Genomic DNA, 26,602 nt, shown 5'->3' on the forward strand with positions numbered 1-26,602 from the left:
GCCAGAGCTAGAGTCGGTTTGTGAACGAATCCGGTGTTCAAGGGAGACAGTTTTTTTTTTTAGGGGAGGGCAGGTACTCTGGGTTCTTGAGGCTGCGGGACACACCGGAGTTCCGCTTCTGCAGGTTCGAGGTGGGGACAGGCCAGTAGGGCGGGGGCCAAGTCAGTAGGCACCTTCCTCTTGTTAGCTTCGGCACAGCTGTTCAGTCCTTCTTTTCTTCTTGTAGTTTCTGGTCTGCCAGCTTGGTTCAGGGTTGCCCCCTAAATAAAGTATTTAGGGGGGGGTTAGGAGTCTTTAGGTCAGTAGCCAATGGGCTACTGACCTTAGGGTGACTACACCCTTAGTGTGCTCAACCCACGTGGGGGAGTGAGCACAATACCAAATCCTGATTGGGGAGTACCTGCCATCTGCAAGATGGCGGGCACTGAGGAGTTGGCGTCACCTCGCCTCCCCGACCTGAGGTGTGGGGTTGGCAGAGGTGGGCACACCTTCTGGGCTGGCTAATTTTTCCCGCCTGTCTTCCTGCCGAAAAGGAGGGGAGTCGGGAAGGGGGCTCTTCCTGGCCTGGGGGAGGTGTGAACACCTCTGCCCAGGTAAGGCTTTGTTTCTGGGATCAGGGAGCGAAGGCTCCCACCCTAGGGTTCCAGAAACATGTCTCTTGGTGGCAGGCTGATGTGTACCAGTCAGGGAACCCACCAGAGGCTGGTAGTTTTTCAGGGGCATCTCTAAGATGCCCTCCAAATATTTTTTTTGTTTAAATCCCACACTGGCATCAGTGTGGGTTTAATGTGCTGAGAAGTTTGATACCAAACTTCTCAGTTTTCAGTGTAGCCATTATGGTGCTGTGGAGTTTGTAATGACAAACTCCCAGCACCTTATACTCTTAATGGCAGCACTGCACTTACAATGTACTGTAAGAATGGACTTGGACATTGTAGGGGTACAGGGCTCATGCACCTGTAACCTCACCACTGGTATAGGGCACCGAGCTAGAGGGGTGACTGATCTATGCCAGGGCAGTGGGTTGTAGGCGTGGCACACAGGGATGTGTGCCATGTCGACTCAAAGGCAGTGTGTGAGTGTAAAGGTACAGGACCTCTTAGGGTGGCACAATAAGTGCTGCAGCCCTTACAGGCCTTCCCCGGTCACCGTGCCCTGGGTACCTGCAGTACCATTTACCAAGGGCTGACCTGTGCCAGAGTGCCAATTGGGTGTACAAGGTACAGTTTTGGGGAAGGAACACAGGCCCTGGGAACCTGATTGGTAGGGACCCAGGGCACATCAAGTCAAAGTGCATCAGTAGTCTGGCAAAAAGTGGGGGGGTTACTGCAACATAAACCCAGCTTCCTACACTTGGCTGGTATCCCAGATTCACCAGGTGTTTATTGTAGGCTTTTAGATCGGAGGCACTCCATACACTCACCAACCCTATGATCACCTGCCCTTCTATCCGTATTCCCACTGCGGCTTCCAGTCTAGTCCACACTCCTGTCCAAATCAGTCCCAGAGACTGTCAGTTGCCCTTCCTATTTAATATAGTAGCGTTCAAGTATAATATACTCTGTGTAGTATTTTAATTTGTATCAGATGGAAATGTGATTGTACTGCCACACCTCACGGGAATGTTATCGCTTCCCTCCAGTTGTCATCCACCTCTACCACATCTGCCAGTTTGTTCAGCTCTCCTTCTGTTTGTTATGAGTGTACTGTACGTTAGGGAAATGGCTTAAGTGGTCAAGTGTCCATCTATCAGTCGCCTTTCCAAGGGAGACTCATCTATTGTTTCCTCCCTCGGGGGAATCTGGGCCAGTAATACAGGGCGCAGCTGAAGGAAGTGGAATATCTGTTTCGGTGATATGTCGTATTCCTTGCTCAGGTATGCAAAGGGCACCATGCCGTTCGCGTCCCAAACCTTCCCCAATGTAGAGAGGCTGATCAAGTCCTTTCCCCTGAACCCCTGCAGTGTGTTGACCTGACCCAGATTAGTCCCGAGCAACAGAGTGGTCTGTGTGTTAGTTTCTATGCCAGACAGAAAGCACAGTGGTGGACGCTGGACGGAAAGTATTTGGTAGTCTATCTCCATAAAAAGCATGGAGGTGTCGTGATCAGAAGAGAGTGAATGTAACGCAGCAGCCATCATTATATGAGTGATTACAAACACAACCACCATCTGCAGCCTTTGAGAATATGCTTCTTGTCACACGACCACAGCCGCTGAGCACCACAGGTGTTCAGCGAGGGTGTTCAGGGAGGAAACTGGGGCCACCACGGGACAACAGGAGCCACTGATGATGTGGGATGGGCTAGCGTGCTGCTGCAGGTCATGCCACAAAGTGAGTGTTGACTGATGGGACAAAGGCAAAAACAAATAAACTTGTTCCCCCTCAGATCAATTGCCCGGGAGCGTCCCAGCGCTAACAAAAAATGGAAACAGAGAACAAACTGAAGGGGGTACCGATAATTAGGAGTCCTTGGGAAAAAGAAATGTTTTAAGGGCCTTTCGAAACTTAAAATAACAGGGTTCGGTTCGGTCCGAATCAGACTGGGGAGAGAGTTCCAGTTTTTTGACGCATTTACAGAAAAGCGGCGACCCCCTGTTTGTGCCTTCCTAACTCTGGGAACCTTAGCAAAATTTCCAAGGTCCGACCGGAGAGCCCGAGATGATTTATAAGGGCAAATCAGGCTCCTGAGGACCGGAGGTCCTTTACCTTGAAGAGCCTTATGGGTGATGCATAGCGATTTAAAGAGGACTCTTTCGCGTATTGGCAGCCAGTGAAGTGCTCTCAAGACTGGTCTAGCCGAAGATCTTCTTGAGGTACCCGCTAGCATCCTGGCTGCAGCATTCTGTACCCGTTGAAGGATATTGATGGTAGCTTCAGGAGCTGCCAAAAACAAGGCGTTACTGTAGTCCAGTCTGGATAGTATTATCCCCTGGATCAGAAGTGTCCTGGACTGGGGGGGCAGAAGAGGGAGAACTTTCCGCACTGAACGCAGCAGGCCAAAACAAATGCCTGCAACTTTCTGTGCCTGTGTCTTAAAGGTTAGGTCAGGCTCAAACCACACCCCTAAGCTTTTAATTTTATCCTTCGGTATGGGCATCTCACCCAAACAAGGGGGCCTGGTGGTTTTGGGGAGAGATGTAAAGTGATGACCCAAGAGCATGATCTCCGTTTTTGCTCCATTAAGTTTGAGCCGCGAACTAGACATCCAGGAGAATATTCCGGCAAGGCAGGCGGAAAGATTACCCAAACATCCCTCTTGTTGGGTAAGCGAGACGACTAGTTGGGTGTCGTCCGCGTAAGTGACTGTTTTGATCCCGAAGGGAGCCACTACCTCCTCCAGTGGGGCCATATATATGTTAAATAAAGTAGGGCTCATATAAGAGAAGATAAATAAATGGAACGAGAAAAGGTTTGGTAACAGGAGCAGTTGTCCAAGCTGAGGGCTATGAGCTGCAAACATAGTTCATATGTTTGCAAGCTGCTCATATTTAAAACAATACTGGAGTGATGTAGCTCAGCATCTCTCTCAGCTTCTATAGGCTGATGTGCAGCTAACAGTGAGCGATATTATGCTGGGCTGGAAAGAAGATGCAGCTCAATATATCTCCACAGCTATACCTATTGCAATGATTACAGCTCGCTTATGTATTGCTGGGGAATGGAAGGCATCTGTACCTCCTACGGTCTACCAATGGCGGGTATTACTTGGGAAGGTCTATGAGATGGCGGTTGCAAGTCTCCGTCTTTGGGGTAAAAAGAATGCCAAATGTATAAATCAGATCTGGGAGCCTCTCTTTCGATGTTGGATACCAGAGATTTTTTCTTAGTTGTTGTCATTTACTGATATCCAGCCTTTGTTATGACTATGTGGCATGAAATATAAATATGAAATTATCAATGTGAAAGGTTTATATATTATGGTTTTTATGCTTTGCTGCAATAATTCTTCCTTTTTTCTCTTCTGCTTTTCTTCTCCCCCTTTTTTTCAGCTTTTTTGTGTGCCTTTCTCTTTATTTTTGAATGTACGTTTATGCATTTTTTATCACATCAAATTCTAATAACAAAAAATAAGGATTTAAACAAATTGCATATCTGAGATCTACCAAAGAGCTGGAAGAACAGCACAACCGACTTCTAGCACAGATTGAGCATTTTGATGATTCAGCCTTCAGTAAATTGATTGCTCCACTAGATTATCCAAGGAAAATATTTCCTGAATTTGTAAATGCCATAAGAAGGCTTCCATCAATAATAAATTTAATAAGGCCAAAACTGATATCACAGAAGGGGTCTTCAGTGGAAATGCGAGGTCATATTTATAAATGCAATATTCCATTACACAAAGGAAACTAAACAGAATCTGTGTCCTCTAGACCTACTGCCAGCTTTTGATGGGGTCTGCAGGGAATGGCTACATGGAAAAGATGCACAATAGCAATTCTTCTACTAAATTGCTATAGATAGCAACACAGATGCTCTTCAACACATGAATATATTCAATTTAAAGGGAAAGGAAAATGCTACTTACCAGTATGCATCTGTTCTTGGCATGTAGAGCTGCAGAGTAACACACTATGCATAGATGGCCATCTAATGTTTGGCCCGGATGTTTGCAGTTTGTTTTGTTGTAGAAAAGTCTTTGGAAGTCACGGGATAGGTGACTCCGCCTTTGGATGATACTGCGCATGGGCATCAGCTCCATCCCCAGATTTTTTTCGCCATTAGGGAAGTGATAAAGCTGTATAAGAGGTAGTGATGCCCATGTGATTTGTATCCAATTAAGATAATACTGGATCAGAGATAGGTGGCCGGGGAGGCGGGTGGGCGTGTGTTACTCTGCAGCTCTACATGCCAAGAAAAGATGCATACTGGTAAGTAGCATTTTCCGTTCGAGGCATATGAGCTGCAGATTACACACTATGCATAGATTGTATAGCAGTACCCACACCTAGCGGCGACCACCAGTATCTGTTGCAGTTGTTTGAAACAGTGTTTTTAGTACAGCCTGGCCCACAGTGGCTTGTTGTTTAGTTTGCACATCTACACAGTAATGCTTTGTGAATGTGTGCGGTGTAAGCCATGTAGCTGCTCTGCATATGTCATCTAAGGGAATGTTCCCTAAGTATGCCATTTAAGTCCCTATCTTTCTTGTTGAGTGGGCTTTTGGAGGAATTGTTAACATACGTTTTGCTTTTTGGTAACATATTTGTATGCATTTAACAATCCATCTGGCGGACCCCGATTTTGATATGGGGTTGCCTTTATGTGACGGTGAAAAAAAAGTTCTTTTGTTTTACGAAAAGTTTGTGTCCTTTCGATATAGTACAGTAGTGCTCTTTTGACATCTACGGTGTGTAGAGCTCTTTCTGCGACTGAGGCTGCGAGAAAAATATGGCCAGCTCAACCGATTGATTTAGATGGAATGATGAAATGACTTTAGGAAGGAATTTAGGATTAGTACGAAGAACTACTTTGTTATGATGCATTTGCAAAAAAGGTTCTTGAATGGTAAATGCTTGTAGTTCACTAACCCTTCTGAGAGAAGTAATTGCTACTAGTAAAGCCACTTTCCAGGTTAGGCACTGCAATTCACATTTGTGTAATGGTTCGAAGGGAGTACCCATTAGCCTTGTAAGAACAATGTTCAAGTTCCACACTGGTGCCGGTGGGGTTCTGGGAGGAATTATTCTTTTGAGTCCTTCCATGAAAGCTTTTATAGCTGGTACTCTAAAAAGAGATAGATGTGGTCTATGTTGTAAGTATGCTGCAATGGCAGCAAGGTGTAGTCTGATAAACGTATAGGCTAAATTACACTTTTGAAGGTGTAATAGATATCCTATGATGTGTTGAATAGACACATCTAAGGGATTGATTTGGTTGTTTTGGCAGTATATGACAAAGCGTTTCCACTTAGCAGCATAACATGCTCTAGTAGTGGGACGTCTAGCTTCTTTAATGATGTTCATGCACTCTGGAGGAAGGGTGAGGTAACCAAACTATGACCTCAGGAGCCAGATTGCTAGGTTGAGCTGATCTCTCCATGGTTCTGTGTTAATAGGTGTGGAGATAGGTTTAGTTTTTGGTGTGGTACTACAGACATCTGCAACAGTGTAGTGTACCACGGTTGTCTGGCCCAAGTTGGAGCGACTAGAATGAACGTCAGGGAATGTTGTTGTAGTTTGCGTACCACTAACTGAAGTAGTGGGAGAGGAGGAAAAGCGTACGCAAATAGTTTTGACCAGTTCATCCATATCGCATTGCCTTTGGACAATGGGTATGGGTATCTGGCGGCAAAGTTTAGGCATTTTGCGTTTTCGTGGGTGGCAAAGAGGTCTATCTGAGGTGGTACCCACATTTGAAAGAATGGATGAACTTGCAGATGAAGTTCCCACTCGTGGATCTGCTGTGTTTGTCGACTTGGCAGATCTGTGATAGTGTTTTGTACTACTGGGACATGTTGGGCTAAGAGGAAGATCTTTAGCGGGATAGCCCATCTCCATATCTGCTGTGCTAACAGAGCTGCAGAGAGTGTGTCCCCCCCCTTGCTTGTTTATGTAGTACATAGCGGTCATATTGTCCGTGCGGACTAAGACAGCTTCGCCTGACACTTGAGTTTGAAATGCTTTTAGGGCTAGAAACACAGCTAGCAACTCTAAGTGGTTGATGTGGAGTAGCTTTTGTTGCGGTGTCCACCTGCCTTGCAGGGTGTGATGCAGTAGATGAGCTCCCCAGCTCGAGAGAGATGCGTCGCCTGTCATGACTATTTGAGGAACTGGCTCTAGAAACGGTTGTTCTCTGGAAAGGTTTTTGGTGTTCCACCATTAAAGAGAACGATGAGTCCGACCGTCTACCAACACTAGGTCTGTTAATTGACCTTAAGCCTGGTTCCATTGGCGTGCTAGGCACGCTTGAAGTGGACGCATTTGCAGTCTTGCGTGAGGTACTACAAATATGCAAGACGCCATCATCCCTATGAGCTGCATGAACACTAGAGCTGGTAGCGAGTGTTGGGGTTTCAATTTTGTTAGGAGAGTTTGTACACTTGTTATCCTGGCTGGAGAGGGATAATCTAAGGTTAGTTGGGTGTTTATTATAGCGCCGAGATACTGTTGTATGTGCGAGGGTTGCAGATGCGATTTGGTGTGATTTACCATGAATCCCAAGTTGTGAAGCAGTTGAATAGTAGCGCGAGTGTGTTGCACACACTGGCTGTATGAGCTGGCTTTTATGAGCCAGTCGTCCAGATATGGGAAGATATGAATATGTTGTCTTCTTAAGTGTGCTGCTACTACTGCTAGGCATTTGGTAAACACCCTTGGCGCTGTTGTGACTCCGAATGGGAGCACTTTGAACTGGTAGTGATGCCCTTCTAGCACAAATCTGAGATAGGTTCTGTGCGCTGTGTGGATGGGAATATGGAAGTAGGCGTCTTTGAGATCTAGAGTGACAAGGAAGTCGTTTAGTACCAGCAATGGAAGGACTTGTTGGAGTGTGACCATATGAAAATGATCCGACTGTATGTAAATGTTTAGAGGTCTGAGGTCTAGGATGGGTCTTCGAGATCCGTCCTTCTTTGGTATTAGAAAATATAGGGAGTATACTCCTTTGTTTTTCTGATGCTCTGGAACTATTTCTATTGCATTTTTCTGCAGGAGGGATATTATCTCCTGTCTGAGCAATGTTAAATGTTCCTGTGACATTGGACGCTGCATGGGTGGTATGTTTGGGGGGTAGATGTTAGTTCCAGACAATAACCTGATTGAATTATTTGGAGCACCCACCTGTCTGATGTGATGTTTTCTCAGGCTGGCAGGTATTGTTGCAGTCTTCCCACGACAGGAGTTGAATGGGACGGGGGAAGGGGAAGAGAGTCATTGGGCGGGGGTAGAGACAGAGCGTGAGTTGTTATTTTTACCTCTGCCTTTGTTATTATTACCCCTGTAACCACCCCTTTGGTAGCCTTTACTGTAAGTGGACTGTGTAGGGGCTTTGTACGAGGTAGAAGCTGTGTCTGAAGTATATCCCCTGGTGGCACCTCGATAGGATGAGCGACGAAATAAACGTCTTTAACCTTTAATATATGCTGGTCAGGACTAGGTGGGATGCGTGCCTTGCCACTCCTCTGACGGATGAGGAATGGGCCGAGTGTTGTAGCATGACTGGGAAATTTTCGTTTAATGGCAATTTTAGACTTTTGCACTATAAATTCCTGCAACAATGGTATTACACACCTGCGCAACTCTTTCGATATGGGCTTCGAGAGTCCGATGCTTGTGTGTGCTGTGGTAGGCCGGAAGCCGGCTTCATACACTTAGCCTGGCACTGCCCGAAAGTCCTGGCGTTCTGGTCTGCGGTGACTTCCACGCTAAGTGAGATGGTGAAGATGCCGATTGCCTGTGACCCAAGAGTGTGTCTGCTTGGACTGGTGTCTGGAGTTGCGGCGGCAGGGCGGCGTCTGGTGACACTGGCGTTGCAGATAGCTAAGAGGTGAGTGGCTGTGTGCTGGGGGGGCAGGAGAGCGCCTGAGGTTACAATATGGATGCAGGAGATGGCGTATTGCCGTGATCAATTGAAATGCTATCAGGAAGAGCTTCCTCGAGCCTCCCGTCCGAGAGATGTGTGGGGCCCTTACACTGAGTTTCTGCTAGCCAGGCTTGATGAGGAGGAGTGATTCGGCTGTGGGCATGGTATGTTTCTGACTTGCTATCTCCGCTGTGCACGTTTTGTGGGGGGTTGGATGCGACCTGCTGGTCTTGGCCGGTGATGCGCCCTTTTGTGCCTCTGTGCTTTTTTTTTCTGGCTCACGCTTCCTGATGTGTGGTTTTGGGATTTTCCACTGGTGTTACTGCTAATTGTGGTGAGACGTCGCCTGATGCCCTGCTGGTGCTCGGCGCCCCGCTGCGACTGTATGCTCTTCTTGTCAGTCTCTGGGATGGGGGTGTGGGGTGTTATTTTGTTGGTTGGGGGGAGGGGTATTTCAATGAAAACCTGAAAATGAAGATCCATGTTAATTTTTTGCAGTGCATTGTCTTATAGATATTATATCATCTGCCTGACCTCACTTTGATATGAATGGTTTTGGATGCTGTGGCGGGATCATTTATCTGTTGCTCATGTTTGCTATATATTTTGGCCGGCCTGTAAGGTTGTAGGCCAACTGCACTGTATTAATGGCTTTACTACACAAAGATCTTCGCAAAAAACTTTAATATATGCTGGGTCTGAGGGGGCAGCTTTATATTTTTTCTCTATATGAGGGTTAATGACTCTAGTTCTGGCTGGGTCCTTGAAGACTTCAGGAGCATGCTTGATCACTCCTTTAAGCATCGGTAAAATAGATGAGGACCTTTGTGCGTTATCAAATGTATCCATCAGGAAGTCTTCATCAACAGGGACTGTATGTATGTCTACCCCATGATATTGTGCAGCCCTGTGAATTAATTCATTACACCCTATAGTGTCTTCAGGCGGGGAAGGCCTGGAGGGGTATATGTCATCCTAAAGGACCATGTGGGACATCTGGGGTGGTATAATCATCCCACGTGTCAGGTATGTTACCCCCCACATCATCAGAGCTATCATCCCTGTCTGGTATGATAGAGGATGCTGGGGAATGCTGTGGTATGGGAGGCTGTGGTGATGGTCAGGTGAAAGAAGGGGAAGGCAGTCTTAAGGGAGAGGTAGCCATGTCCTTCTTTGAATGCGGAGCTGGTGTGTCCAGTGGTCGCTTTTTTTAAAACCAAAATTAAGTGTCCAGTAATTGGATCCTTAGCTAGAGTCTTTTGAGCAGGGTCTGGATAGGGTAAATCCTCTGCAGGAGGTTGATCTTTTGGTGCGGAGGAAGGATTGGGCACCGAAATGGCTTGTTTTGGTTTCTTGTATAAGTCAAAGGAGAGTAACCCTTCTCTACCAAGGGAATAGGGTAAGTAATGAACAAAAATTGCACCTGTGCGCCAAGTCTAGCATGTCTCTATGGGGGTTCCTTTGAGGATAAACACATTTACAACGAAGCAGCCCCCTTTTTTGAATGCGTGACCCATTGGTCGCGATTCATAGATGATATTTTTTTCATATGGACAGGAGAAAAAGAGCTCCTTCTTGAATTTATTAAATGGTTAAACTGTGGAGATCCCAACCTAAAATTTACATCCAACATAAGCCAACAGTACTGTGATTTCCTTGATATCAAGATCCTTAATAGAGACAATATACTCACTGTTGACTTATTTGTAAAACCCACTGACAGAAACACCATGCTACATTATGACAGTGAACATCCCAGATGCCTAAAGGACAATATCCCCTATGGGCAGTTTCTGCGCCTCCGCAGAAACTGCTCAGAATTTTTTTTTGGGAGAAACACGCGGGAAATCTAAAAAGAAAACTATCAACTAGGGGTTATCCTAAGGGAATAATCAAAAAGGCATACAAAAGAGCAAAGTATTATAACCGAGATGCTTTGTTTGACTCTGATAAGAATAGAAGTACAGAAACAAACAGAATAACCTTTGTGACCAACTACTCCATACTTCGCAATAAAATCAAAAACATCATTAATAGAAACTGGAGACTACTACAAAACAAAGAACAGGTAACTCTGGATAAACCACTTTTCTCCTTCAGAAGAAATCAAAACAACAGAAATAGACTAGTGAAGACATACAAAGAGAGAAACACAAGTCACCAGAAAAGCATAGACACTAATAACAAGATAATTGGCACCTTCTCATGCAGCAATTGTGTCAACTGTAAAACTATAATCACAGGAGAAAAAATAATAGTAAATAATGTACAACATACAGCTAGAAACATGTTTAATTGCAGAACAAAAAATGTGATTTATTTAATTAAGTGCCCTTGTGGCTTAGGTTATATAGGCGAGACTGGGAGAGAAATCCTCACCCGTCTCAATGAACATAGATCCGCCATAAAGAACAACAAGTGTAATGCCCCTCTTACTGAACATTGGCAGATGAATAACCACAAAGTGGAAGACATGAGGTGGTGCATTATTGAAAAGATAGAACAGTCAAAACGAGGTGGCAATATTGAAAATAAAAGGAAAATCAGATAACAGTTCTACATGTGTAGATTTAAAACCTTCCCATATGGTTTAAATAACCGTGAAGAATGGGAAAGACTATTCAAATGATTCGAATCTGGGAACACAGAGACAAATACAAAATAGGTTACAAACTCTATATACCCATTAACTATGGGCCACTCCAAATAGAACCATTATTAACATGTCTACCATGAGGATGTGGTCTTCTCTGAACAAGTTGATCACGTAAGGGTGAGGAAAATTTCTCACATATACCTCGTATTACTATAGATTCGGGAACACTAGTGTCCATAATCAGGAACTTCGTTAAAATGCGGAGGCAGTATAACTAGACCAAGATGGCGATTGGGATTACGCAGCTTTACCGCCATCCTAATACTGCATACAACAAGTGACCGAAGGTAGTAGAGGAGTTAAAATCAACATATATATGAATATAACCTAGATTTCACTCTAAAATGGTAACGATTAATAGGAGTTTAAAATTACCCCCGTACCTAAAAAGATCGAATGACACCATATACATGTAGGAAAACAAGGAGTGTAGTGTAATATAACTAGTGTTGGCGGTAATAATTTCATTTTCCACATAAGCTGGCATTAAAGCGAGGGTGTTTGTCTTAGTAAAATACGAAGTAAAGATCGCACCACTCCAATATGTCCGCCAAAAATGGATTACATGATTTAGACACGTGACCGAATGAACCACTTAAAACGGGGACTGTAAACCTATCGGGTTACCTGACACTAACCGCGGAAGAGGAGAAAGAACAGGCACCAGGTAAGAAGGGAACACGGGCTTAATTTATCGGTAATGGCGAGGAAAGGGCAAGGCCCTCCTAGGTAATATACGGGCAAATAATTGTTTGAGGGTTAAAAGTGCACCTTTGAGATAAATGTGAGAGTAATTAAATTGTGATTATATAGAAGTAACGAGTGAGCGTGTATTAAAATATCAGCAAAAAACATGCTCTACTCCTATGAACAAGGTCATGGGTCCCGGGAAATCATAAAAACTCCGGTTAAACTACGGGAACCGACTATACATTGAACTAACGCTACCTTTAAGAAATTAAAGAGGGGCGATAATTTTACGCAGGTGAAAGATCTCTATATAATCAGGCATGAGGAACTAGAATAAAAGAGGTACAAATACCCGTTTGTAAATAAAAGAGTAAATATTAAAGAAACTGCTATAAAACAGCGGGGACATTAAAAGAAAAGCTTAGACTAAATCACTGTAAGGAAATTATAATGAGGGACTACAAATGTAATTATTACTACCCGAAAAGTTAACATCGTTGCCCCTATAAGAAAGTACTACATATTGGGTAGTTCTGAAAGGTTCTTTACAATCTTGTCTTTTGGCAGTACACTACGAGTGGGATAATTCATGAAAATTCCCCATGCGAAGTAGAAAAGAAAAGGGAGAAAGAAAAGCAAACCCTTGACCAAAAGAAATACTACACTGGATTATATTTAAATATCCCTATACTGGTAAGCAAAACTAGTAGGATGCATACTAAGATTTGATAAGAACCTGTGGCGTCTTTATATAGAAAAAATACTTAAGAACTGTTTCTTATGATTAGGTGCCAGGATGTTTTCTTGATAGCAAAAAGGAATATTCAAATCGTGGAAAAACCCTGAAAAATTAAAATAAAGTAACTGGCATAATAACGAAGATCCTACACAAGGATAACCAGTAAGTATAAGGCACGAATACTAAAGTCCGACACAGAAGGAGTAGTAGTAAATAAACATCATGTCTCTTTTAATATAGGACTTCGAATAATAAGAGTCCGGAATCCGCTTTGTGAATAATCAACGAGGCTGTATGGTTAAAAGACCAAAGGTACGCCAACACATCAGGGCACTGGATTGTGGTTGTATGAGTGTGGAGAATAGCATAATTGGGCGATCAGTAGACTGGTCAGATTAAAAGAGCAGTAAACAAGGGAGAGAATGGTTGTCTTTAGTTTGGAACACAAAATCAGCATAGGGAATGGGTAGAAGAGCATAATGAGTGACCCATAGAAGACTTACTATTAAGTATAATAGCTCTATATGAGGTATTTAAAGAATGTAATTATTGTCTTGAGTAATATCTTCATGACGACTAAATTGACAATGCACTGCAGCTCTTAAAGCTTTTATATCTTGTAAACGTATGCTGAGGTCAAATCAAGATTGTGGTTTATTGTTTTTACAGAATTTTTTTTAAACTGTCCTGAAGAAGGTGGTACGCACAGCAAAGATCCACCGAAACGCGTCGACTTGGTTGATTTTATTTTATTGTACTTGAATGTAATTATAAATGTAAGATGAACTGATATCTCTTTTGAGGATTTGAAAATAACGTGCATAGACCACACCAAATGAGATATAGATCACTGTGTTTTATATAATATGAATGTATAATATTTTGTTTCTTGAAATTTTAAATTAAAGAAAATATTTTTTGCAAAAACATATCTCGGCTACGTAGTTCATAAAGTTTTAGATTGTAAGTGCTTATATTTGTGGTTCCATAAAAAGTTTGTGAGCGTAGAATGTATGAGGAAGTCAGTGACTTACACTACGGGAAGAATCCCAGATATTCTAAGTGGTGACTTAATCGTAGATTATAACAAAACCCAAGGGAAACACCTGCAATTTTTGTTTTGGTTTCTTGACAATGTCTTTCACTGGGGAGGCTGCAGTCTTTTTCGGCTCCAAAGCTTTTTTCGGTTCTGAGGATTTTTTCGGTTCCGGTATGGCTTTTGGATCCGATGGTTTTTTCGGTTCCGGTGTTTTTTTTTAATCCGAAGCGGGTTTGCTTGGTTCCGACCTAGGTTTCGGTGCCGAAGGAGTAATAGTATGTTTCGGCGCCGATGGTTTGGATGTAGTTGTAGTCGGTGCCGTTGTCTTCTTTGGTGCCGGTATATGTGCGCCGGCACCGTGTGAAGGCCGACTCGAGCCAGAGTCGCCTGAAGGCTTGATTGGCTTCTTAGCCGGGCCCGAAGGTGGGGCAGTAGAAGCAGAGTGACGGTGTGCACCCAAGCCCAAGGGCAAGGGTGTGACAGGGGGCCTTCTGTGTCGAGGCAGGGTCGGGGTCGACGGTCTTACTTACGACCCGCTGCGCTGGAGTGATGTCCTCGACATCGGAATCTTCTTCCTCGGAGTTGCTGTCGACGTCGTGCTGTTCTGGAACGTTCACACCTTCTACGGTGTCGTCCGGAATAAGAGCTGAAGATCTTTGAGGCATTGTTCTTCTGGCTCTTCGGTCCCGGATAGTCTTTTTGGAGCGGAAAGAGGCACAAGCTGAACAGTCTTTCGCCTCGTGCTCCGGAGAGAGGCAGAGGTTGCACACTTCATGAAGGTCGGTGTGGGGAAACTTCGACCCACATTGAGGACACTTTTTAAATGGTGTCCTTTCCATGAGCTGGAGTAGAGGCCTAGCTAGGCCCGAAGGCCGTCTACGACGACCGGAATCGAGTTCCTCGATGTTGAAGAGTAGCTTCGACTCGAAAGCGTTCGAAACTAAGTTTTGTAAGTTGGTGAGGATTGCGCGCCGAAGGAAATCGGTTCCAACACGGAGCGCTGGAAACACATCCGAACCCGGAGGCGGAAAAAAACAATCTGGGGATGGAGCTGATGCACATGCGCAGTATCATCCAAAGGAGGAGTCACCTATCCCGTGACTTCCAAAGACTTTTCTACAACAAAACAAACTGCAAACATCCGGGCCCAACACTAGGTGGCCATCTATGCATAGTGTATAATCTGCAGCCCATATGCCTCAAACATTGTTTTCCACCAAGATACCAATCCTTTTCTGTTTAATGTATTTCTTGCAGACAAGCTGGCATATGTAATGTCTACAGAGTACTTGGCACAAAGGCTGCAGGGAAAAAGAATGCTTGTACTATTACTCCCTGATAATATTGTGTTTTTCTCTAAAATACTTAAAAGCTTCAAATGATTAATGTATTTAGTGTGTGTGCTCATGGAATTCAATGATCTTACCATAAATACCAAAACAAAATAAGAAATTATGAAATACACTCGTCGCTAGATGAGAGCTAGTAGGACGAAGCATTCTAGTTCAACTAGCTGGACTCCTTTGAATGTTGGCTAGTTCGGGCCTATTAAAAGACTATGCTGGAGACCATCAACTGGACTGCCACTGCTGTCAATGTTTTATCATACACATAGCAATGTTTCTCTAAAACCCAAAATAAAATTCTAACTGGATTAAGTGTTGATGATTGCATTATAAGGGCCAGAGGCATGAGTGATGCTCCAAGGTGGTGGGTTAAGTGTGAACAAGAACTAGATAAACTGGAAGGGGTGTGTGAGAAAAGTATGTCAGTTTGATAGTGCTGAATTTATTGACTAGCTTGCACGAAATTAATGTGGTTAAGCAAAATTAATTTTGGGTGTAAATAAATAAGCGAATATTGCGTTTGTGCAGGTGATTTAGTGAACATTTTTATTATTTGAAGACCAGTTCCTGACAACAGTGAAATTAAACTGCACAGCATTTCTTTATGCCCACAACAGCCCTAAATTTTATATTTTAAATCTGCTCCAAAACACAAGCTACATTTATTAAGTAGCACATAAATGCGCTGTGGACTTAAACACACAGCATCACAACATTTCAGGCTCCCTTCAATAATAACCTGCCTGAGCACAACGGAGAAGGCTGGCAGAGAACAATGCTTGGGGACTGTGCGTTCTGTTGCAACTCAATTAAACTTGGATAGGGACAAGGCAGGATAGATAAGAAAATCAACACCGCCCCCCAAAAAATTCAAAATACGTAAAAGACTGCTCTGACATCATTGAGACTGAGTGGCAATACGCTTTCATACAGTACCTGGTTTGTGTACATGGCGAGTAAAGCTTTATTGAACTCGATAGCTTGAAGTTGCTTCTTGGAAAGCTTATGTTCCACACCATCTGCATTAGTTAGTTTGACCTTTTTCTTGGAATCAAAGACATTTTGGTCCTTGGAAAAAGAAAAATGACAAAGCAATTTTCAGAATATTTTCACCTGATAAGTAAATGTTGCCACCCATTACGGTCTGTAAATCAATGCACATGTTTCTCTTGTACTTCTGTTTAAAGTGGTGTGCAGATGCCCACTCAGTTTTGAGCATCTTACAGCAAATCCCTCCCCAAGAAACATATTACAGGATCAAAACGCACCTCAGGTGACATACACATTTGCTATTTGCATGTAACATCCACACTTTGGCTACAAGCTCATTGATCGACTTGCACCTTCGCTCAAAAACTATACAAAAATCCAATCTTAGGAGTGAAGAGATTAGCTAATGACATATATAGACTATTAATGAGACCGATGGAAATAATTCTGGATAGATATCCTCAAAAAGATTAGAATAAAATGATTTTGTTTTTATTCACACTTCTGTTACATTTACAAACTCATTAAGGTCACTGAGCTGCAAACGAATGAAGACAACCAGTTGCATAAGTTTGCATGACGAGCAAATGTTCGTGGCTCAGGGAAGAAAAAAAGGGGGAGGAGGCCAAAAGTCTGGCCACAAGCTGAAATGTATTTTTAATGTTTTAACATAGCTGTTATAGGAATAACTGTTTTCTAATCCACACGTTTGCAAGAGGGGTTCAATGACTTGACCAGGCATGACCAGTAGCAATTAGGTAGCAGGGTTAACAATGTCTTACTAGTAGTATACTCCCTGTAATTTGTCATTCTGGTGTCATTACCAACAAAAGTCTAGACAAAGTAAAAGAAAGACTAGTGCTCACTTGAAATTAGAAGAGGACAATAGAGCACTGTAGAATCCCACTATATGGTTTACCAGCTTCAAAGAACTAATGCACTAATAGTCTCTATTGTGTTTGAAGGGGAGGATGCACAAGAAAGCGGTCAGCTGTCCTGAGATTCTCCCTATTACACATAAAACAGACACACTGACGTATGAAGTGGTCCTGCTGTGTACATCATAGTCTGTTAGGTCTATTAAGTTATAACTCTATAAATCCTGTTTCATAGACATAGCGTGCTAAACTTTTATTGGTATGCTTGGACTTTCACTAGAGACTTAATACTGCATCGTTTAGGTCTATGAGGTGATGGTTGAGGGACTTTATCACTGTATTGCCCTGAATGGTCCACCAAAGAACCAGACATTTAAGTAAGTCACTGACAGCAGCAAGACGGTTGAAAAGACACAGGAACAATTACTGAGGGTACTATTTCCAGGTCTGAGTTTGTAAGAATGGTGGTTTAAACTCTGCAGCAGCTGAATGAATAAATCAGTGTGGATGAATGACTGATAAAGGTATGATTAGATGAACCCCCCACACTCAAGGGTCCTTGACCCTTGGTCATCAAAGTTACATACAAGAAACCCTTAGAGAAGTGTCTGGTAGCATGAAGTTAACATTCAAGGTGAAGTTACCGGAGTCTGCCAAATACTGGTATGGACACAGAAAACTTTGCGATAAATTTATTGCATACATATTTCCACTGCCACCCAGCAAACAGGTTTGGAAAGGATTCACTTTTGCAGGAGTTTGTAAAACATGAACAATTTGGCAGGGTACATAGCAACTAGTTTTAGCTTTACGACGAGAACTGGTGAAGACAGTCTGCACAGGTAGATCACTTGTGTCTAAGATCACAGACATCCAATGGTTGAGAGCACGGATAATTAAATACTATAAGAAGGCTCCAGTACAGAAGATATCAAGAGATAACTATTTCAATCGTTGCAAAGCTCTTCCTATTTGGATTAATGATCAGTATTTAATTCTGTTAGGAAGAAAATTGCAATGGGATCTCCCTCACCCAAGGCTTGATTGTGAAATAATGTGTATTCAACCATGTAATGCTCCAAATCTTCAAGACTCCAGTTGAACATGAATAAGGACCACCTGCTTCAATGAAGGAAAAGTCCCTTCTAAAGATGAAATTACATAGTTACTGTTGCCTCAATAAGAGACCTGCAAGAAAGACTTGACCAATTTGACAGAGGTTTGGGAGACTTCAAAGAGCAAATACAGCCACTATGTGATCAGTCAATATTTCAGATGCAAACCCCAAAGACTAGGAAAGGAAAAACCACAAATTAAAAGGCAATATTTAGCCCATTTCCCAAAGTTCTATACTCCAGCAAAATAAACCAGTAGGTGTAAAATGGCAGAAATAGTGTTGCTTTAGAGTCAAGGTTTCATTACACCAAGATGCATTAGGCAGAATTATTTTACTGACGGGCGCAGTGATCTGAGCCCTTGCAAAGAATGCAGCACACAGACAAATAAATTTAATTTAAAAAAAAATCAAAACAAGACCAAAACATCAAAAATTGGTTAAAGTTATCAAAAGCAATTTCTTTGTTTTAAGTACAAAGTCAAAAAGCTCCTTCTAGTCCTTTCTGTCCTTGGGAACACCACCTGTTCTAAACCTTGAAAAGTATTTGCAGTATCTATCTATCTACAAGGACTAAGCAGGCTAAACCTCGATCCTCTCCCTCATACAGATGCAATCAGAAGGCCCATCCTTGTCTGGCGTTCTTCAAGTACAGCGGAGGTAATGGAAGATAAGTCTTTTTTTATATTGGTTTCAAGTCAGCATGTAGTTCTAATTGCCAGTTAAAACTAGGCGGCCCCCATATTCCGTATCTTAGATATGCTGAGATGGCAAAGCATCAGAGAGCCTGATCTCTCCTGAGGACTTATCTGGTTGGGTCCAACGGGCCATCATCATCCTGGAGAACACAAATTGAACGCTCTCTACAGAGAAGTGCCATTTGCTCTTCATCAAAAGCGTTCCTAAGCTGGTGGACCTATCCACCTCTAAGGCAGGCCTCATTGCCCAAGGGGGGTTGTTCGGGGGCCATTCATACAGGAACTGGGTAAATGTGTCCTGACCTTTAATTCCCTAGATAAGGCACAAGCATCCATTAAGGGCATCTTCAAGCCTCAGGTTTTCACGGGGCTGGCCGAGGTAGGGGCGTTCAGCCAGCTGCGCTCAGCATCCAGCCTTCATCAAAAGACAAGACGACAGGAGAGGGCATTAGCAGGACGCCTCCATGTTTGGAAATGTTTACCCCACCAGAGGGCAACCCCGCCATCGAGGTGCAAGAGAAGGACGACTTGGAGACAATACCCCGGGAACCAGTTCAGGTGAGCGTACAGACCTTCCCTAAGCTGCGTCTGGGAGGCAGACTTGGGTGTTTCTTCCACAACTGGCAGGTCCTCACAGCCAATGGCCGTGTCCTTCAAACTGTACGGGGGGGGGGGGTCCATCAAGTTCTTTGGCTCCCCTTTCCAAGAAAAAAACTCTAATCCCCCAGGTCTTCTCTCCCGCTCACGCTGCTCTAGTGGACATGGAGGTATCAGATCTTCTACACAAAGGGGAAATCGCAAGGACATCCCTTTTAAGCAATCTCTTTCTGGTAGATAAGAGGGATTATGGTCAGAGACCGGTGATCAACTTGAAAGAATTCAACAAATGGTTGGTTTACTGGCATTTCAAGATGGAGGGCATCTATCTGCTCTGGGATCTTCTCCTTCCCAATGATTAGAAAGCACGTCTGGGACTTAAGGACGCCAATCTAACGGTCCCGGTTTTCCCTCCTCCCAGCTGCTACCTCCAGTTTCAATGGCAGGAGAAGACTTTCGAATTCAACACCCTCCCTTTCGGTCTGTTATCCGCTCCTTGGTGCTTCACTAAGGTGATGCTTCCAGTAGTAAAGTTCCTCAGAGCTCGGGGCGTTAGGCTCATTATCTACCTCAACATCATTCGCCTGATTGACCCTTGCCCGCGAAGCCTCTCGCGACATCTACAAATTGCTGTCTCGCTTCTGGAGTCACTCAGGTTCAATATAAACCAGCAGAAGTCGGCTCTTACCCACTCTCAGCTAGTGCTCTTGTGTTTTTTGTCGTGAACTCGGTTTGGCCCTCCCTCAACCTTCCTTTGCGAAAGATCAAGACATGATCTGCGTCGCCTGGCTACCCGGCCCTCCACCTCCCTATGCCAGATAGCAAGAGTTGTGGGTCTCCTGTCATCCTCGATCCAGGCTCTATTCCAAAGCCTCTTTCATCATTGGGCCCTCCAAAGATGAAAGGCCTCTCATTTCGGGAAGGGACTGACTTACTCTCAAGTGGTCCCCTATTGACAGACGCCAGGGAAGAGAGATCTAGTGGTGGCTGGCTCACATGAAGGCCTGGAATGGCTGAGCGATTTTCCGCTCCCTTTCGGACCAAGTCAGAGTCCGACGTCAGTGGCATGGGCTGGGGGCGAGATGTGGAGATTTCTCCACAGGCAGAAGATCCATGCACATCAATTGCCTAGAACTTCTAACTGGTTCTTTCACTGTAAGCTGCTGGAACAAGGATCGAGCGCAGTCTTGTATCCTCCTCAATATGGACAACGTGGCAGCAGTCCAATACATTGAATTCTACTGGGGCACTCTATCCAAGAACCTTTTGGATCTCGCCCGCAACATTTTGGACTACTGCCTGCAGAATCAGGTCTCTGGAATGGCAGAATATCTTCAGGGGGCGGCCAACCAGAAAGCAGATTGGAACTCAGGTCACCTCCAAAACTTGGGCCTCTGGCGTCTATATCCACCGTATTCCAAATCCTATGTGAATGGTGGGGCCGCTCTCGGTGGACCTCTTTGAATCCCACCTGGACCGCCAGCTCCTGAGATACTTCAGTTGGCGCCCAAATCCGGAGCCAGCGCCATGGACTAGTTTCTCCAAAATTGTCAACCTTCCCTCCATTCGTGATGATCATGTGCCTCTCGGCTCTGGTCAAGAGGAGGACATCGTCCTAGCGAACTGGACATTGAGCTCGCAAACTTGGTATCCAGTTTTCCTGTAACTTTCTTGGGATTCGCCAATCCCTCTACCCTTGTTTCTAGGTGTCTTCTGAGATCAGGAGGAAAATCCCCCCAACCTCTGGTCCTGGAGGACTCGTTTATGGCTTGGAAGATTACAGGGAACACTAGAAATTAAAAGGCCTTTTACGGAAGGCTGTGTCCCCCCTTTCCAGGGGCAGGGGCAGACAGCACAGTCCAGCTTATCAATTGCGTGGACTAGATGGATGGGCTGGTGTCATACATGACATCTGGATCCCGTGGGGATAGAGATTGTGCACATCCTGAACTTCCTCGCCTCCTTGCCTTCTGAGGGCCTGGCTTATAGAACTATCAATACTTTCAGATCGGCGATCTCGACTGGCAATTCGCCGGTGTGCGATTACCCGGTAGGTGAGCACCCATTGGTGGGCAAGCTCTTGAGAGGCATTAGCCTTTCTCTCCCTCCGGAACCAAGGTACTCTGTTCTGTGGGACATTAACAAGGTTCTCAACTTATTGTTGTCTTGGTCATCAAATAATACCTGTTGTGGAAAGAATTTTCAGCTAAATTATTTACTCTCCTCTGCCTAATCTCTTGCCCGTGTGTCTCGGGTGTCAGAGCTCTTGTCATAACAGGCAGGATTTTCACTCCAGAAGGGGTCATCTTCCATATTACAATGCATACAAAATGTAACTCGTTTGGTTAATTACTCTTCTTTTCCAGATTCCCCAAAACTATGTGTTGAAAGATGTATAAGGGCTTTTGAGGCCATGACGGCAGACGTCTGTCCCCATGGAGAGAGGCAACTGCTAATAGCCCTACGCAAACCGTTCAGAGCAGTCTTTTCTCCTAAAATTGCCAGATGGGTCGGGTGGGCCATGCAGGAAGCTGGCTTCCAAGATGTCCTCCTTCCGGGCCCGCCTGGAAGATATCCTCAAATGGTGCAGACTAGTTATTCTACTCCACTTTTAAAAGGTTTTACTTTAAAACCAACCTCTTATATTGCTTAGCTGGTTGTGGATAAGCTTTGAATTAACGCAATCCTCGCCTCCGGTCCAGCCATAGAATGAAAAATTCCCAGCTATCGTAATGGTAAGTTTAATTTCTATTAAGGACACGGAGGCGAGGATAACCCAAACGCACGGCTTCTCTCCCTTGAGTGCGATATGCTTACGTTAAGGTGAGCATGTAAAATTCCTTCACCTCACATGTTCATAGTGTTCACTGACCGAAACTATTTTGTGCACGACCGTTGGTTTGTTTACTCAGATTTTCTAGATTCGTGCATATTTGTTCAATTGCTCCTAGGATCTGAGGGGGTCAAAACTGGATTAAGGATGCTACTCTCCATCTGCAGTCACCGGAAGAAATAGTAGGACACAACAGCGACGTGGTACCATGGAGGGGTCTGGCATCATCTGATAGGATGTGGATATTTTGTTGAACTGTGGCTTGTTCCCTTGAGTTTATGGGAAATTAAGCCTGTTAATGTTTTAAGTAATGACGGCTGTATTAATAAAACAGCGTAATCCTCACCTCCGTGTCCTTCATGGAATTGAACACTAGGACATTTTTCATTCTTGGCCTCAGCCTTCTTCCAAGTAGATGCAGGTTCTTCGGACTGAGCTCTTCATTAAAAGCTAACTATGTTCTATGGGGGCAGTGGAAGGGGAAGGGAATCTTTCTTTGGTGGCTGGTAGCTAGCGACAGTTGAGAACTCCTAACCTAAATCCAATAGAGTTCACAATGTAAAACAATCCATTTTTTTTTACAACATTTTGCTCTCAGTTGGAGTGCAGATACTCATTCTGGCGATCTTCAAAAATGCTAGGATCCAAGAGCCATGATGTAGAGTTGATTGCCTACCTGGGGTGCTGACCTAAGGAAATTGAATACTCCCCTTTGCCCCAGCCACAAACCACCTCAATTTGGGTCCTAGCACAGGATGGATGCCCCCTGCAGTAAGGGCAGACTATTTGGCTAGGAGCAGGAGAGCAGGCCACTACCAGAGGCAAACCTGACACCAAATCTCTGGATACCATAAACAGAACTCATCGGCTGTTCGTGACCATAATCCTCCCCCACATTTCCACGATACATCGGGGTGGATGGCTTACATGCCAATGATCTGATGGTTGATAATGACCCTTAATACTCCCACTGGGGTCATAAAATACCTAATCAGCAGAGCTAGGGAGTCAACTACTGAAAAGGCAAGCCTGGCAGAACGGTTTAACCCACTGTCCAGGCCCTGAGGCACAAATTAACAGTTTTCAATATAATCATCCTTGGATTATATGCAACAAAAAACGCAATATCAACAATGAATTAGACTTTCGATAAATATTACAACTGTGTGTAGATGGTTTCTTAAGTTGTTCCATAAACTAACCTATGAGAAAAATTATTTTTATTCACAAACAGGCTTTTTCCATTAGTGAAACAACACTTAATGTGGCTACTAAAGGAACATGTCAGTGTCACTATATGGCATGTCAAATTTCTAAATGTTATGCACGAGGCCCTGTGGCATTCAGGCATCACTTTGGATGACTAATCCATGTCAAAAGGGCTTACTTTGACAGTGGCCTAGTGCAAATGTGTCTACTGCAATTCAGGCTGAATTGACACAGGCATGATGCTTTTAAAGCGAACCGTGGCAAAGCCAATAATAAGTCTGCGCATTATTGAGCTACTGGCTTTGCCAATGTCAACAGCAGCAAAAGGGAGAAAAAAAAAATAATTCGGATGTTACCAATGCTGAAGATTGCGTCATTATCTAGATGTGTGTGTATGTGACATCACACATCCATACACCTAGGGAATGACGCAGGAGCCATCTTTTTTATTTACCGTCCAAGATGGCAAACGCCACTTGGATCAGTAAATAAAAGACATTTAATTTTAATGGCAGGAAAGCACTTTTAGTATTAAATAGCAACCCTTGCAACAATTGCTGGGCGCTCCAAAATAAAAATAATAAACAATATGAACTGCAAGGGATTCAAGGAACAATGAGGGGGAAGTAATGGACAGTGGGTGAGTGGCTGAGAGAGCAAAGGACACAATCCATGAGAGTGTACGTATTTTTCAAGCGCTCTCCCTTGTCTGTTGCTTTTAAGAAAGCCAGGGAGGTGCTGGGAAAGCAATGAACAAGCTTGGGGAGTGCAATGAGAGAAACGTGGAAATGGGTGGGCGGAGCACAAGAGAAATGTTGAAAATGCACGCACTCTCATGAAGTGCTGAAAGAAAAAAAAAATCCCTGAATGGAAGCAGTGGAAGGATACAAGTCAGTCACAAATAAAGGAAAATGAACTCTGCGCCAGGTGAACGAAAAACACAAGGGGGGAGGAAAGCCAATGAATAAGAAGAAAGCAAATGAGAGTAACAAGAAAGCCAACCAGTGGTAAGGAATGTAAAACCGTTTTTTTAGTACCGATTACAAGAGGCTTTCGCCTACAGACAGCTAACAGCTGTTGGGTAGGCGAAACCTAAAAAGTACATACATCAAAAATACCAGGAGCGCCTAGAAGTCATCTAGCTATGGAAAGGGTTTTCCATGGAAATGTCAGTGCTTACGACTCTAGAGAGGAAATCTCATGGCAGGATTTCTCAGCTTCGAAAAGGGCCTGTGTGACAGAAAGGAGGCTGCCTCTGAAGGCTCAAAGTGCTTAAGGTAGAATCTGGGTTATGAATTTATCCTGGCACAGTCCTCCTCCAGAACAGACATTGCTGCTCTCTCAGCTATGAGGCCAGGATGAAATGAAATGAAATGAAATGAAAAGCGGTTTTATAGAGCGCAACAGTTGCCCTGAGGCGTCCAGGCGCTAAGATATCTAGGATATCTCAATGTTTCAAGTGTTGTAGAAAGCAATACATGAATTCACAGAAAGAATATTCCATATAATACAGCAAGGGAAACTGGAAAGTTTCTTTAGCAAGTTATAAATCCTAGTAAAAATCTATACATCTACATGGACACAGATCTGGGTATTACCTAGCATACGTTATTGTTAACAAATTAATCTGAAGGTAATGAGGCAGCAGTGAGCATCACGAGCTTAAACGGCGCACAGATGGAGAGCTGATGGCTCAAACTATCACCCACTGCAAACGTGGCAGGACAGAGTACCTATCTATTCCTTGCAGATAAACACACCATTCAATACTTCAATTTTGACTGCACAGCAAGTTAATAAAAGTATTTACCTTGTTAATTGTGATGATGTTATTAGCAATAACAGCAAGCAACCCCACATCTGTTGGTCTGCAAAAGCAAAAAAAAAATGATCAAAATCAGTTTCATAAGAACAGTTCACAATATGATGGGACAGACAGACTTTAAAGTTTCCGTACTTCAACTTGATTATCTGATTATACAGTTGCAATGCGTCTTCAGTCCGACCCTGCAGCTGCATGATATATGCCATCTGTCCATGGATTATGGCCAGCTCAGCTGCGATATCCTCCTCTGTCACATCCTGCAAAGAAACAAAATATGAAAATTACATTGTTAGTTGCCAGCAAGTTAACCTCTGGTTTCTTTAAGGAGATATAAAACATTTTGTCTGAAACCAAGAACATGTTTAATACTTTACTGAAAATTAAAAGTGTATTATCACATTTCAGGAGCTTTTCTTTTAACAGTTGATTCACGTTTCTACCCTATCACAATAAAATGCAAAGGTGACAGATAAAGTTTCATGCATTATAAAAGAAATGCATTTTCAAAATGTTTGAGGCAGATTACTTCAAAGACTACTATATAACTAGTAATGGGCAGGCTGAAAATCATGTTAGAATTTGTAGATCATGCTTTGCTGTCCTTCATAACTTGACTATGGTAATGATCAATTAACTTACAGAACGTTCATGTAAAGACGACAGCCAACCCATTGCAGCAATCAAGCAGCCAACTTGTCGATCCCCTCAACCAGCAGCTGGTTCTTTTTCAGCTGCATGTCTAACTTTTATCTAAAAAGCTTTACCTTTTAGTGACTTGATTTATTATTGGCTAAACATGCAGTTTTACAAAGAGTAGTAACTGAATTATCACCCATAAAGCGCTCCACTACAACACACCAAGATATCTAGCCGGGAAAATTGAACTATCAGGAGGAAACAGACCAGCCAGGAGTGCCAAGGACCTGCTGTTGCGGCCAGCCATTTTCCGCAAAAAAAAAATCATACAATCGAGCGTTCTCGGGAGCAGCCCCCAGAATATGGAATTCACTACCTCCAAACATTAGAAAGATTCAGAATACAGCAACATTTGAGAGGGAAGTGAAAAGCATCTTGATGAGTAAATAGCTCACATAGCGAAGACTTCTGATCACAAATGAGATTTATTGTTGTCCTAATACAAAGCATCTACGTAACTGGAATGGAAAGATGCCTATGTGAATGAAGGCCATGTGGAACGATGATTCGGGACAGGAGTCTCTCCTGAGACCGACTTGTATCCTTACTGCTAGCTCATGCTAATATGAATACTCATTTATATATGCATCTCCTGAATGACGTATAATAACCTACCTCATATTTGTTTGCGCTTTAAACTGTAGGCTATATAGACTAGTATTTAACCTAACTTTTAATGTAAACGCACATGTTATGTAAATTTATATTTACTGTCACTTTCGAATGCCATATAAGTATCTACCTCATATTGCCATTGTAAGAAATGG

At 43.5% G+C, this 26,602-nt stretch overlaps 1 protein-coding gene across 2 annotated transcripts in view; it reads right to left on the reverse strand.

The window, feature by feature from the left end:
* Positions 1–26,602, reverse strand: part of SRP72 (signal recognition particle 72) — a 356,617-nt gene that overhangs the window by 171,855 nt on the left and 158,160 nt on the right. For both annotated transcript variants that reach the window (XM_086961696.1, XM_086961698.1), the window contains exons 7-9: positions 25,272–25,396; positions 25,125–25,182; positions 15,932–16,063 (exon numbers count right to left, since the gene is read on the reverse strand). In XM_086961696.1, the coding sequence (XP_086817822.1) occupies positions 15,932–16,063; positions 25,125–25,182; positions 25,272–25,396 (315 nt within the window). The remainder of the gene's footprint in view (positions 1–15,931; positions 16,064–25,124; positions 25,183–25,271; positions 25,397–26,602) is intronic.

The sequence above is a fragment of the Lissotriton vulgaris genome, chromosome 3_1 (genome assembly GCF_964263255.1).
Source record: "Lissotriton vulgaris chromosome 3_1, aLisVul1.2, whole genome shotgun sequence".
In the NCBI taxonomy this organism is placed as follows: Eukaryota; Metazoa; Chordata; class Amphibia; order Caudata; family Salamandridae; genus Lissotriton; species Lissotriton vulgaris.